At 33.2% G+C, this 15,537-nt stretch overlaps 1 protein-coding gene across 1 annotated transcript; it reads left to right on the top strand.

Moving 5' to 3' along the window:
• The first annotated feature begins 1,805 nt into the window (after positions 1–1,805).
• LOC132731704 (spermine synthase-like) lies at positions 1,806–13,421 on the top strand. The gene is made up of 10 exons (XM_060717924.1): positions 1,806–1,963; positions 2,620–2,725; positions 3,011–3,075; positions 3,401–3,579; positions 6,066–6,218; positions 6,604–6,695; positions 9,486–9,594; positions 10,026–10,111; positions 10,911–11,020; positions 11,590–13,421. Exons 1-10 carry the CDS (start codon positions 1,935–1,937, stop codon positions 11,618–11,620), a joined length of 960 nt encoding a protein of 319 aa, XP_060573907.1. The 5' UTR covers positions 1,806–1,934; the 3' UTR covers positions 11,621–13,421.
• The last annotated feature ends 2,116 nt before the right edge of the window (positions 13,422–15,537 follow it).

Here is a 15,537-nt window from a genome sequence, read left to right on the forward strand (position 1 = left end):
AAATGCTACGTTAATTTTTACTCTAGTCATTAAAATGGCAGGTTTCACCAGGACAGACAAGATCTTGACATTTTTATTACACACAGAGTGTACGGTTATATTCTCATAACATAAATGTAATATAAACATTTTCAGATGTTTTATCAAATAATATATACGAGTATGAAAACACATGCTGATTAGTATCTGAACGTACAAGATGTCAATCGGCAATCATACATTAAAGTTTACATTATCAGCCTTACAAGAACAAACAACACAACAAAACAACAACAATAACATCATTTTCCTTAAAAATTTACATACCTACTTGCCCTCAATCATAGTATACTATATCAGATGAGTGAGGGATCAATTTATATCATTTTACTGTTGACTGCTCATTGCGCAAACTTGGTTTCTCCAATGAAGAAAGGAAGATCTATTTTCAAAATGTTTCTATTTTGTGTGCATCTTTTTGTGGTGAATCCATGCACGAAATATTAAACCATGCTAATAGGAAATAATAATTGAAAAAACTGTTTTGATCTGTTGAACAGAAATGAAATACGGTAAAAGTTATTTTAAAAGCGAGTGTCATTAAAACATATACAAACATGTATAACATTTTTTTTACAAACCTTTATAAAATCTTACATGATATATGGGCTCAAACTAGGGTGATCATTCTCAACCCTCTTATTTATTTATTCATTTATTTATTTATTTATTTATTCTTTCATTATGATTTGCTTAACATAGGGCGATAAACTGTTTTATATCATATTTATTAAAACCCAAGGTACCGTAAATTCACGATGGACCAGTTTATATTTTATTTCCCCTAACTTGACTATTTTGCACTTGCCAAATCAAGCAGATATAATATTTTCTATAATTCTTTATATACAACTGTATATATAATGGAGTATTTTATTTGAATTTTTTTGACAGGTGAGTTCATTATTCAAACTTGAATATACAATTTTGACTTGTGAGCCATTGAATATGACGTGATATTCACCGGCAGATGCTAATAGGGGGATCACTCTCAACCCTCTTATTTATTCTTTCATCATGATTTGCTTAAAATAGGGCGATAAACATTTTTTATATCATATAAGGGTACCGTAAATTCACGATGGACCTGTTTATATTTAATTTTCCCTAACTTGACTAGTTTGCGCTTGACAAATCAAGCAGATATAATAGTTTCTATAATTATTTATATACAAATGTACATATAATGGAGTATTTTATTTGATTTTTTTAGGGTGGGTTGATTATTCAAACTTAAATGCTTTATAATCACGTCTATTTTTTCATTTTTTTTATCTGTGATATGCAAGCTTTATAACCTCGGATCCTCTTTCAAAACTCCATTGTATTTAGTTCCACCTTTTGTTTTCTCCTTTTGGACACACACGTCCTTTTACTTAGGGACCATATGCCGCTTTTCATGACTGCCATTAAAGCTTCCGCCGTATCAACACATCTGCGGATGTTTCTAAATTTAAAATTTCAGCATTTTCATTTTTCATTGTTGAATTATGCTTAAGCTATGGGACGTGGACGGTTGCTTGCAATTTCCAGTACCGTTCATATACAGGCTAATTCAAACCGAACCTGCAACATTTTCAATTTAGCCGTTCGTGCATTCCTAAGGGACTGCGTTTTTTCTCTCTATTTTATCGTCGTTTGTATCGCTTTTTATTTCAACCCCGAGAATTTATTGGAAACAAAACGATAAAAAAGCTAAAATCAGACATTTTTGCGCCGTATATTACTTTTCTTGTTTGCTTGGTCTTTACGAGCATGCGCAAAGGAGAGTTACATACATAACACCTGCCATTTTTATATTTGCAGATCTTTGGAACAAAATACAAACAATACCATGTTCAGTCATAGACTCGCAGACGACTCCTGTGCTTGTAAATGTTCCAAATGGAAATAAAATGTTGGTTGCCACAGGCGACGATGGAAGGTTGGGCAAAAACATTTTTTTAAATATAATTTCTTTGTCACGTCATTATATAGTGGGACGTCATCCTTTGCATCAATTTAAGGGTTACTAAAATTTTGAGTATTGCCAATAATAATTGCGGTTTTGGTCCTTTGTAAAGTATGCAAGTGCTTTTAACTCATGCATAGGTGAGTAGAAACGATAAATCTATTTTTTGCATCGATGACCTCTACCGCAATGACCTTAATGCAACAAGGTACAACATACGTACCGTACCCGCATACGGAACCAAATGGAGGCGCAATGATGGAAAAGTCGAATTTTCTATTTAAAAGTCATGGTGGCCATGACAGTCTCCCTGTTTAATTGAAGAGGTTCATGTAACGTGCATATATAAATGTTCACCAAATGGTTAAAATTTCAGTCAAAAAATAAAGGCTTATCTAAAATTTATTATGAGACCGGATGTAGGCCTACATCGTGCTATAAGATAAAGACCAAAGTCAATTTTGCATTTTGTGACAGGTAAGTTAGAATCAATGTTTTACCATATTTGTTAATTGGCGCTTACAGAACAACAATATTTCATAATATATTATACGATAAATTATATTTCATAATAACAGTAATTGTGTACATAAGAATTATAGTTCATTTATAGTTTCATATTTTATCAGTCACTGCGTGATGCACGTGTACAGTCATGGCCTTGTCACTATTGATATTCAATATGACCTCACTTCCGATGATGCCAAAAAGAGACTGAGCTATATTGCCTTCTCGGTAAGTTTATTTTGTTCTTTATGTCCATGTTTCTAAAATAATCTACAAATGCTATAATTCTTAAATCATGCAGTTATTTTGTTTTCCCTAAAGTTATACATTTTGACTTTTTAATTGTAGAATTTATATTTAGTTATGTCGAATATAGGCATCAAGTCATATATGATTTTTTGAAAGTTGTTATATCAAATACTGCTATATCAAAAAAATTATCTATCATTTTTTATTTGATATTGTTATTATTTTTATATAAAAACACATCATCTATTGCACATTTATTTTTAGAAAAACAAAGGTATAGAGTCCGAAATACAGACTTTACTTGGAAAGAAATGCCTATATACACGAAGGTAACTCTTGACCTTATTTATGGTTATAGGAATCTTTATGATAGTGCAAGTATGTAACGTCAATTTTATAAAAAGGGATCTTGTATATATCTTAAAATGCCACCATAATTATAACTGCCAAGTAGAAAAAGTTTACGCTACACAATGCCCACGGACATCCATTGGAATGAGTTTCGTAGAAAAACTTTCACTGCAACTTCTGTCCTCCTTGATATTTAACATGTATTAAACATTCAACTGATTAAAATTGATAAAAAAATGTTGATACCTAATTTCAAACGCACCTTTTGAGATTAAATTCAAAATTTGTCACTTCTATCCAAAGCGTTCCGTCCGCGATAAAGAGAGGAAAGATTTGTCCATATTTCCAACTGGGGGATGATAGGCTATGGGAGATTCATCAAACAACACAGCTTGTGACAGAAGTAAACTCGCCCTGGCAGAATATAAAGATTTACAAAACACCGGATTGTGGAAACATGCTCTGTCTTGATGATGAAATAAGTGAGTCAAAACACACGAAATATATGACGACTTATGTTAAACTACGAGAATTTACATGAGTGTTATGTAAAAATCACATGAAATATATGACGGCTTATGTTAAAATACGAAAATTTACAGGAGGGTTATGTCAAAAACACACGAAATATATGACGACTTATGTTAAAATACGAGAATTTACATGAGTGTTATGTAAAAATCACATGAATTATATGACGACTTATGTTAAAATACGAGAATTTACAGGGGGTTACTGTCAAAAACACTTGAAATATATGACGACTTATGTTAAAATATGAGAATTTACAGGAGGGTTTATGTCAAAAACACACGAAATATATGACGACTTATGTTAAAATACGAGAATTTACAGGGGGTTATGTCAAAAACACTTGAAATATATGACGACTTATGTTAAAATATGAGAATTTACAGGAGGGTTTATGTCAAAACACGTGAAAAACATGACGACTTATATCAAAATATGAGAATTTACAGGGGGTTATGTCAAAAACACGTGAAATACATAACGACTTATTTTAAAATACGAGAATTTACAGGGGGTGTATGTCAAAAACACGTGAAATAAGTTGGAGTTAACTAAAGGTTTGTAAATGTGTAAAATAAGCTAGGCTTGTTTATGCAAAACATATCAAATAAATTAAGTGCAAAACATGCGAAATGTCAATAAACGTGAAACCAGTATTTAAAACTTCAAATTAATTTGCATATAGTTTTCATGCAAAAATACTGAAATTAGGTGTGAGAATTTCTCTAAGTACGACAACGTACAGAAATCTTTTGTCAAAACACAAATATATGAAAGGGTTTCAGAGGAGTTAGAAAATGTGAAATAAGCAAGAGCTGTTGCCAAACGAGAGTTCGTGTCAAACTATGAGTAATCGCCCTCTAAACCAAAACACTTTGTCCCCTTGTGGTCCAACTTGTTAAACCCTTCAAAATAGAACTTATACTAGTATTTTGGTCCTCAAAGAACTCATTGACCGACTCCATGACACATTCATTGCCTCCTAAACGTCTACCACGAAGCTTGGTTTTAAGTTTGGGAAACAGGTAGAAGTCAGAGGGGGCCAAGTCCGGAGAATATGGGGAATTGGGAAGAATTTCAAAGTCACAGTCAGTTGCAGCAGCCATCTCAACTTTGGATGTGTGAGCTTGCGCATTGTCGTGCAGGAGCAGAACGCCTTGAGTCAGTTTGCCCCTTCTTTTATGCGCGATGTTTTGACGCAGACGTCTCAATTCGTCTGCATAGTACGTACCGTTTATGGAACGACATTGCTCAAGATAGTCAATCATGATTATCACTTGACTATCCCTGCTGATGGCACCCTCTTGAATTTCTTCGGAGGGGGTCAGCCAGGGTGCTTTCGCTGCATGCTCTGTTTTTTAGATTCTGGATCGAAGTGATGGATCCATGTTTCATCCTTAGATTCGATCCTGTAGATAATATCAGGTTCATCCTCGTAGCGAGACGAAAAATATCTTGAAATGTCAAGCCTGGTCCGTTTCTGGTCGTCAGTCAACTGTCTGAGGACCCATCTAGCGGAAACCTTTGACATGCCATAGACATCAGTCAGAATTTCCTGAACTGAACCAAAGCTTATACCCAATTCCATAGCAATGCTTCGCCTTCTGTCGCACTTGATCAGATCGTGTACAGCTTCGACAGTTTCATCGTTGGCCGCCCCGGCCGCTCATCATCTCTAACGCCCTCCATGCCCCTCTTAAATTCAGCCTGTGCTATAGGAAGGGAACACCTTCCCACGTGTATCCATGAAGTCTTCATGGATTTCCTTTGGGGACATCTCTTTCTTACAGATGTACTTAATGACGGCTCTGATTTCAACTTTCTTCATTTGGTCTAAATGACACGCCCCTCTACTGACCAAAGTGTGTTTTATGTTACTTAATCTGTGTAGAACCTGTGTAACTCGGTCAGTAATCTTCAATAAGATCGGTATCGACGTATCAGTGTAGCGGCTAAAAGTATATCGGATCGAGAACATTTTGATCGAAAAGTAACCATTTATAAACAAGGGCATGAGCTTTGAAAGAGTTTACATAACTGATCAAAATCAGCGCTGTTCATTATTCAGTCAGTTTAAATGATGGCTGACTTTGTCCAGATTGATAAATGGACATGTCTGTAGTGAAAGTAATATTTTTTATATATCAGGCTGGTTTTGTTATAAGAAAGTAATCACGAGGTAGCAACGGGTGGAATATGCTAATTTTCATATCACAAGATATCAACTGCAGTTAAAAATAATTTTTTACAGTAGGAAAAAATCATTTATAAGTATATTTTACGTCTTATTTATCTATAGATATTGCTATTTTTTGTATTTTGTCGAACACTAAAACTTGTTTCCCTGTTTATATTATGTAGTTTTATAAGACTGGTTACATTAGAGACTTATGTTTGTTAATATAACTCTGTGTTTATATTATTTCTTCCTTTGTAGTGATAGCGGAATCAGACAACATCTACACGTTGACGTTACTTGGCATCAACAGAAACGTGTATAAAGATAAAACTATTCTTATCCTGGGAGGTGGAGACGGTGGTCTTCTTCATGAACTGCTAAAAATGTTACCACAATATGTCCTTATGGTGGAAATATCCTTTGTTTTATGTGCACATAGATTGCACGTCTATTTAAATGTTCAACTTCAACGTAATTTGTCAAAGAACTTGCACGTGTATACCTAAAACAGTTAAGCTAGTATACCATGTGTTTGGAGTTACCTTCCCTGACACTTGACGACAATCGCAACTTTTCCGTCAATTATTCGACAATAAGGATGCGGCGTTGAAGTACAATCAGAACATCTCGGTAATAATAATTTATTCCTATCCGAAGTTTGACGAAAACAGTCGAGATGATGCGATTGGTTGAAGTATTTTAGCATACTGATAATGAAGAATCATGCATAACACTTCTATCTATTATTTAAAAAAATTACATCATGAATTGTGATCTTAAATCCTTAATCTGTCATAAATAGATAAAGAGGTAATCAACGCATGTCGCAAACATTTACGTGGTGTGTGCGGAGATACTCTCGACAATCTAGATGGTCATAATTACAAGGTAACAAACAAAACCTGAACGCTATACTAACTATTACTCATCTATACTTACTATGTTTAATTATATATAATATATTTTCAAACTCACGGAATATTAATCAGAATATATTTTTTCTTCTCAACTGAAATTCAAAACTTTATGATACCTGTTCCTAAAGAAAGAATAAAACATCCTGAAAAATCTTGATAATTTCATGGGTGAGGTATAATCTATTTCTTTCACTGATTTATTCAAAGTTTTGAAAACTTATACAAACATTCATAGATGCTTACTGATGTAGGGCCTTATTCATTGTAATCTTGAAGCAGCTTTCGCTGTCGAGAACAAACCCCGAACATGTCACCAGTCAAATTCTTAAAGAATTAATTTTCAAGCACAAAGGATAATTTACCTCCATGCAATTTTCATGAGCCAAAAGTAGGTCACTGTCAATAAGAATCTAAATGTACAGTAACCTGAGACAATATGAGAAAAGGAAGTAGCCCTGAAAAGAGCTGTTGGTTCTAGCAAAGGGCTAGCCGTCCAAGACGTCACTCATACAAGGGGCTCACGCACCCTAGTACACCATCCTCGTCGACTCTGCAGTAATATTTGATTTGTTTTCACCTTTTATAAATAAACCGAGATCTCGCACAGGTTACGTCGCGCTTTGATACTCAGGCGAGAAATTTGCCAATGATTATTTGTCTTGATAGTCAAAAGTATGAGAATTTCGAACTTATTTGCTTCTTACTTATTTCTGATTCTTAGTCCATAATCTTGAGAAACCTAAAGTGATTAGCTTTGCTGCCAGTATGGAACCAGTTTGGCAAGGCTATTGCAGTTGATAACTCCTTATTTTGATATAATTATGACTAACTGAAATTTCTCTAACTTTTAACGGACTGTATACTACTTCAGCAGCTTAATTTAGGGTTAAACTTGACATTACAGGTATCACTCAATTTTAAATCGGAATCAATTGTACGTTGCATCTATTCCCAAATGAAGTATATCCGCATTTTTTTTTATTTTGTTTCTTTTTAGCTCACCTGAGCTTGCTCAGGGTGAGCTTTTAGGATCGGTGAATGTCCGTCGTCCGTCGTCCGTCGTCCGTCGTCCGTCCGGCCGTCCACAATTGCTTGTGAACACTCTAGCGGTCGCATTTTTGCCTCAATCATCATCAAACTTGGTCAGGATGCTTATCTAGTTGAAAGCTCGGAATGAGTTCGAACATGGGTCATCTCGGATGAAAAACTAGGTCACAAGAGCTAAAAATAGAAAAACCTTGTGAACACTCTAGAGGTCACATTTTTGACCCAATCATCATCAAACTTGGTCAGGATGTTTGTCTAGGTGATAGCTTGGATGAGTTTCGAACATGGGTCATCTCGGATGAAAAGTAGGTCACAGGAGCTATAAATAAAAAACCTTGTGAACACTCTAGTGGTCACATTTTTGAACCAATCATCATCAAACTTGGTCAGAATGCTTGTCTAGTCAATTGCTTGGATGAGTTCGAACATGGGTCATCTCTGATGAAAAAACTAGGTCACAGGAGCTAAAAATAGAAAAACCTTGTGAACACTCTAGTGGTCACATTTTTGACCCAATCATCATCAAACTTTGTCAGGATGCTTGTTTAGATAATAGCTCGGATGAGTTCGAATATGGGTCATCTCGGATGAAAAACTAGGTCACCGGAGCTATAAATAGAAAAACCTTGTGAACACTCTAGTGGTCACATTTTTGCATCAATCATCATCAAACTTGGTCAGGATGCTTATCTAGTTGATAGCTTGGATGAGTTCGAACATGGGTCATCTCGGATGAAAAAGTAGGTCACCAGAGCTAAAAATAGAAAAAACCTTGTTAACACTTTAGCGGTCACATTTTTGCATCAATCATCATCAAACTTGATCAAGATGCTTGTCTAGGTGATAGCTCGGATGAGTTCGAACATGGGTCATCTCGGATGAAAAACTAGGTCACAGGAGCTAAAAATAGAAAAAACCTTGTTAACACTCTAGTGGTCACAATTTTGACTCAATTGTCATCAAACTTGGTCAGGAAACTTGTCTAGGTCATTGCTGGAATAAATCGAACATGGGACATTTCGGATGAAAAACTAGGTCACAGGAGCTAAAAATAGAAAAAATCTTGTTAACACTCTAGTGGCTACTGTTGTGATCCAAATATTCTGTTAATTGGTCTGAAAGTTTGTTTTGATGATTTCTAAGTCAAGATCGAACATGGGTCATCTTGGATGAAAAACTAGGTCACACCGCCCAAATATGGAAAAACCTTGTTAACATTCTAGTGGTCACATTTTCGACTCAATTATCATCAAACTTGGTCAGGATGTTTGTCTAGGTAATTGCTTGATGAGTTCGAAATCGCATGTGAAACTAGGTCACCGGAGCTAAAAATAGAAAAATCTTGTTAACACTCTAGTTGCTACTATTTTGATCCAAGTATCCTAGAAATTGGTCTGAAAAGTTTGTTTTGATGATTTCTAGGTCAAGTTTGAATATGTGTCACCTGGGTAAAAAACTAGGTCGCACTGCTCAAATATGGATAATCCTTGTCAACACTGTAGTGGTCACATTTTTGACTCACCTGTCATGAGACTTGGTCAGAATGCTTGTCTAGGTAATTGTTTGGATGAGTTTGATAATTCAGGTGAGCGATCTAGGGCCATCATGGCCCTCTTGTTTTCCTGCTAATTTTGTGTCGCGTTTGTGTATAATTGCATAACTATCTAATGTTTAAACAAGTCAGTATGGTTTTGTGTTTGTGTGGTTCTTTTAGATCCGTATAGAAAATTGTGTGAATGTGCTGAAAGAACTCGCCGAGGAAAATCAAAAGTTTGATTACGTCATCAACGATTTATCCGAATATCTTTTAGATACAGAAAAGGGTAGGTACGTGAAAAACATGGAAACTTTTGCTTCGTTGGGAGGACGACCTTTAACGTTCCGAATGGGACAGAATATAAACAGGATATATCTGATAAAAAAGAATACTGCAAAATCCTTATTATTCGTGTGGCACTAGTTTTCGTGGTTTTGGTTGATAGGTCAAACAACAAATTTAAGATCTAACAAAATTTCATTTCGTCTGCTGTAAGATTATTTTGCATCACACTAGATCTCTATTTACATTTTACGTTTTGGAAAATTCACAACAAATGCAAAAAAAAGAGATAAATCAGTAAACAACAACTGTATGATTGCGGTTAATTTCAAAACATTGAACCTTAAAATCATTCAAATGGCCACAGATCAGTAAACTTTCTTCTAGTTAAAGTGGCCAGTAATGTTGTTTTTAAAAATGTTGTCTGTTCTTTAGGTCACGACAACGACTTCACAACAACAGCGATTATCCTCGAACGCTCAATGAAAGTACTGAATGTTGGTGGTAAATATCTATCACGAGTGAGTAAATCCAAATAATCTTGGACGACTTGTCAAATTCTTTTAAATGGACAAAACCATTCAGCATTTTAAAGTATGACCACCATAGTGCATTACCTGACCATCTTATTGCAGTACCACCATAACGCGTAAAACCGTACGGTAAATTTTGCATATATTATGTGTTATCAACTTTCAGTTCCTTATAGTGCCCATAAGGGTGGTCATGCCTTAAAGGAATTTTTCAAAATTTTAAGACTGTGAGTAAAAAACATTGCACACCATGGGCAAAAGCTACGCACCGGTTACGCATCCTATAAAGGGAGATTACTGCGTGGGAGATTGTACCATGGGGTGATGGCACGGCTTTGCCGGGTGATCTTGTTCTGCAGTAGATGCATGGGTAGAATAGGTTAAGGGTTGGCAAAATATGATAATGTAAGGCACTGACATTGTATAAATAACTGTGACATGTACGTCAGTTTCAGTTAAAAAATTAAAGGACGAGAAACGATGCTTGGCCAGGATTTAGCGAAATATAAATAATTTAACTGAAAATAGGATTTAGCGAAATATAAATATTTGAACGCAAAATTGGTTTTAGTGAAATGTAAATATTTGAACGGAAACTTTGATTAAGCGAAACATAAATATTTGAACGGAAAATAGGATTTAGCGAAATATAAATATTTGAACGGCAACTTGTATCACACATTTAATATATCATCAGATAAATGTACAGACACAATGTACCTGAAAAACGTATAAAATTTTCGACACTACTTCTTTATTCATATTTAATACTAATATATATTGACAGGGGGACAGTGAGAGTAACGTGCCATCGATTGAATCGTTCGGCAGAGATGTTACTGAAAATGGATTAAACTTCAAGACATTCAAAATAGATGTACCTTCTTTTAAAGAAAAGTATCCTTTTCAAACGTTTTATTTGTTTTTTTACGTAACTTTGTTATATTACAATGTCGTATTAATACATGTACATCTCTACGGTAACAAGTTACAGCACGGATTAATATTACACTGTCTTGTAATTAAGATTTGTGGTTACAGTAATAAAATTCCAAAATAAGATGAAAGATTAATCCATGCGCATTTCGTGCAAATCTTTAGCCAATTGAGAGATATACCTAACATTTAAACTTCAATCCGCTTTGTTATATCAATTGTAAAATAATTGGAAATAAAAATAAAAACTTTATATTTTAAAATCAGGAAATAAAAATAAAAACTTTATATTGTAAAATCAGGAAATAAAAATAAAAAGATCTCAACAATTAATACTCGGTTACAAAGATTATAGAATTCAAGTTAGACACAGAATTATCCGCGCATAATTTTAACAACTTTCAATACCAAACGAACAAAATAAATTCGCAAATTCAATTCTATTTAATTCATAGGTGAACAAATTTGAATAAATTCTTCTTACATGACTTGTAAACATTCTTTAGTTATTTCCTTCACCTTAGTGCCAGATATTGTTTATTTGAAGTGTGGCGTGCATAGCAGAATTGATTCTGATTGGAATTAGCTTTATGAGATTTTGCACTAAAAAAATAAATACATTTTAACCACTAGAAAACACTTTTGCACTATAAAAGGGGTTGTACTGAAAGGCCCATTATGTCCAAGAAAAGACTATTTTTATTTCTCAAAAGCTTTTTATTTTATAATTTTGAAGTTCCCAAAAAGTTACTCATTAGGCGATTACGTGAACCATCTATTCCTCCTAATGCTTTTAGGCATTTAGTAGTTATAGTGATTCTGCATTTTGTATGGGACTCAAAATACTTCTTTGTTTACATTTTGCTCCTTTTATTACAAATTATTTCACATTTAGTGCTACTTTCTTCAGGTAATAACTGCAGCATCTACCTGGCTCTAAGACCATTTAAGCGTTATATAATTCATGTTTGCCATTCCGAAAGAAGTAAATATTTATTCTTTTCTAAGACATAATTTGCCTTTAAACAGACCAATGTCTTTATAATTTAAAGACCCTGCGCGCAGACTTTATAAAAACCTCAAATATACTTATGGCCAAATAACTACATGTAATAGAAAGTAAAGAGGTTTCAGTACCATGTATGATTCATTATGATTATGTAACATAAAAAATATCTCCGATCTCCATGTACACTTGGTTTCATGCAGACCAACAAATCACGATAAAAGATACCATCCAATATATAAGATATTATACCGTCCAATATATAAGATATGATACTATCCAATATATGAGATATGATACCATCCAATATACAAGATATGATACCATCCAATATATAAGCTATGATACTATCCAATATATGAGATATGATACCATCCAAAATACAAGATATGATACGATCCGACATACAAGGTATGATACTATCCAATATATAAGATATGGTACAATCCAATATATAAGATAGGATACAATCCGATATATAAGATATGTATAAGATATGATACCATCCAATATATATATGATATGATACTACCCAATATATAAGATATGATACAATCCAATACATAAGATATGATACAATTATATATATAAGATATGATACTATCCAATATATAACACTCCTTTCTCACTACCTAGTAAAAAACAAAGGTAAATGTTTACTTATAGAAATTTTATCATTTTATAGCATTTTGATTGAATATTTTATAATATCATATACTTTATTTAAGAAACAGTCAATCTATTTCACTTCACATTGCATATTTCATAATAATTATTTTTCATACAAACAGAAAATTCTAAGAAACCTCAGGTAATATCTACTCTAAATTTAAAGGTTTAATTCATCTAATTTAGAAAATATTTTGATTCATTGAAGTCCTTAAAGGGACTCCACTGAGGGTTGTTTTTACATGACAGCATGTAAAATATTTTTCTGAAATTTATGTACCAATTGATTTAGATCTTATCCAATAACTTGTATGCAGTTCATTTCCTCACCCTGTTTCTCCAGAATAATATTTTCATTGTAAAAAATGGCCCAAAAATAAAAGGTGTTGCAACGCCTTTCACAACATGTTGATTAAGAAACGCATACATAAAGATTTTCAATTTAAATCTGAGTATATTTCTTTGTTATCCTTTGCAAATGTTTCCATTATAAGTGCTTCACTTGATATTTGTAAGATTTTCAAATTTTATGCTTTTATGCCTATGAATATATCAACTAAAATAATGGGAGTATATAATAACACTTTGCTATGCACAATTTAAGCAGCATTGATTTATCATTTTGTAATATTCATATGCAATTTGTATCATTGTATTTTTATATAAAAAATAAACAGTAAAGTAAAACCTTGTTTTAACTATATGTACTTTTTACAATAACCTTTGTATATGCTTATACTTTCACCCTGTTCGCACGAAAAATGTGATTAACCTTGGCAACCTGTATAGAGCCAGCAAGATGTTTCATAGAGCTCTAAAGTTTTGAATTTTAATATTAAATTTTCCTCTTACTGTGAGTGGACTGTTCCAAATTCAGGGCAAATCCATTACACCAATTCAGCAGGTTAAAGATTAAAAAACCTGTGTTCTTTTAGCAACCTGCCAGGTTTAGATTAGTGAAACAAACAATAAATACCACAGTACCCTATTTTCCAAACCTTACTGGGATGTCTTCAAATCAGGCATGGCTAATTATATAATCATATGATTCCTTTGAGGTTGGGTTTTAAAACTTCTAGGCCACACACTATTCAGGTCATATGATGATTTTTCATCTTTACTGGTGAATCCCTCATTTGCATTATGTCAGGCACAAGCCGGCACCTGGGTAGGGCTACCAACATTCCGTCCCCATCATATGAAGAGGAATCTGTGGCCGAGTTATAAATGTTGCTGACTGCAAAAACCACTTGCCCCTCATCAGTGTTGGTTCAAATTCCACAATGGACTTGGGATTCTGTCATGAAAGGAAGCTACCCAACTAGCGAATCACAAATAGAAATGAAATATATTTTATGCTGAGATTATTTTACTGTTTAGTGTTTCAATGTCGGAGTTTGACAATGTCAACTAACTCCAGCACAAACACCGCCACTCAGAAACCGCTACGGTCTTTAAGTTGTTAAATAAAGTATAGTTTAATACTCAGTTGTATGGTATTAATCAAGTGTCCTTACGGAGGGGCACCTGAGGTCTTCCTCGAACAGAAAAGCTGAAAGTTCGCTATATAATATTTACTGTGAAACAGAAAAGTAAGGAAAAAAAGGAAAAAAATATGTTAAAATTCACTGATAATATAGATCAAATTTTTTCTGTAAATATATTAACCTGTTTAAAAATTATTATCCAGTTTGGAAGGATTTTTGTCCTGAACATTCTAAAAGTACTTAAAGTATCTATGTAAATCAAACCCATGCAAATCAAATCAAAATTATCTTAATCAACTCAAATCAATGCAAATCAGTTTGATTTAATCAAATCAAATCAACACAAAATAAAGTGCTTTTCTTTTGATTACCACTTTAGACATAAAATATAGGTGTTACAATATGAGATACAAATCTCACGTTTTTTTTATTGTTTTGTTTTTTGTTCTTGTTTTTTTTTGTGTGTTTGTTTTGGTAGCGTATCTTTTAACTGAAGACAAATTTGTATATAAATATAAAATTATTGAATATTTGAGTTAATTGTTGTATATAATTGTGACTGTTGTTCTTTTTTCGTCGCCGCCTCTCCCCCATATGGAACACAGTTTCATTCTTAAATCCCACTGTTGATCAGACTTGCAGCTAGATAAATTTGAGAGTGAGGCCCCACGGAGGACAATGAATAGTAAATGATTTATATCATAAATCTCTTTGAGATAGGGCCTCACAGCGAGCAAACAATAAATGATTCATATTATAAAATGACATTTGGTATTGTTTGGTAATGCTAAATATGACAAAATAGAGAAGAGGGAGCACTCATATTTAGTTCAATATAAATTCAGGTATCTTTGCTGAATAAATTGGGAAACAATATATAAAAGCAAACACTTATGAAAATAATTTTGTGTTTTTTTTTTTAATATTCCGGTATCTGATAAATTGGTCATTAACTGAAAATGACGGTCATTGTTTGAATATTAGAAGAATTTTGTTTATTAAAATCAAATCGATTAATATTGGATTATTGACAAAATAAATTCATACAATACATGAAAAAATTGTGGTGAATTGATTTTTAATGTTTTGATATACACGAGTAAATATTGGATTATTGACAAAATAAATTCATACAATACATGATATACATACATATTTATTGATATACACGAGTAAATATTGGATTATTGACAAAATAAATTCATACAATACATGAAAATAAATTCATACAATACATGAAATATGTTTTGATGTATGTTTTATAAATATGAAATATGTTTTGATATACACGAGTAAATATTGGATTATTGACAAAA

This window comes from Ruditapes philippinarum, unplaced genomic scaffold (genome assembly GCF_026571515.1).
Source record: "Ruditapes philippinarum isolate M1 unplaced genomic scaffold, ASM2657151v2 ctg3118_1_1_1_1, whole genome shotgun sequence".
NCBI classification, from domain to species: domain Eukaryota; kingdom Metazoa; phylum Mollusca; class Bivalvia; order Venerida; family Veneridae; genus Ruditapes; species Ruditapes philippinarum.

Excerpts from the sequence above, each read along its gene's own strand:
- LOC132731704 (XM_060717924.1), top strand. The coding sequence starts at position 1,935 with ATGTTGGTTGCCACAGGCGACGATGGAAG. Across the intron at positions 3,580-6,065 it reads CTGTCTTGATGATGAAATAA|TGATAGCGGAATCAGACAAC; the intron begins GTGAGTCAAAAC and ends CTTCCTTTGTAG. Across the intron at positions 11,021-11,589 it reads GTACCTTCTTTTAAAGAAAA|ATATTGTTTATTTGAAGTGT; the intron begins GTATCCTTTTCA and ends CCTTAGTGCCAG.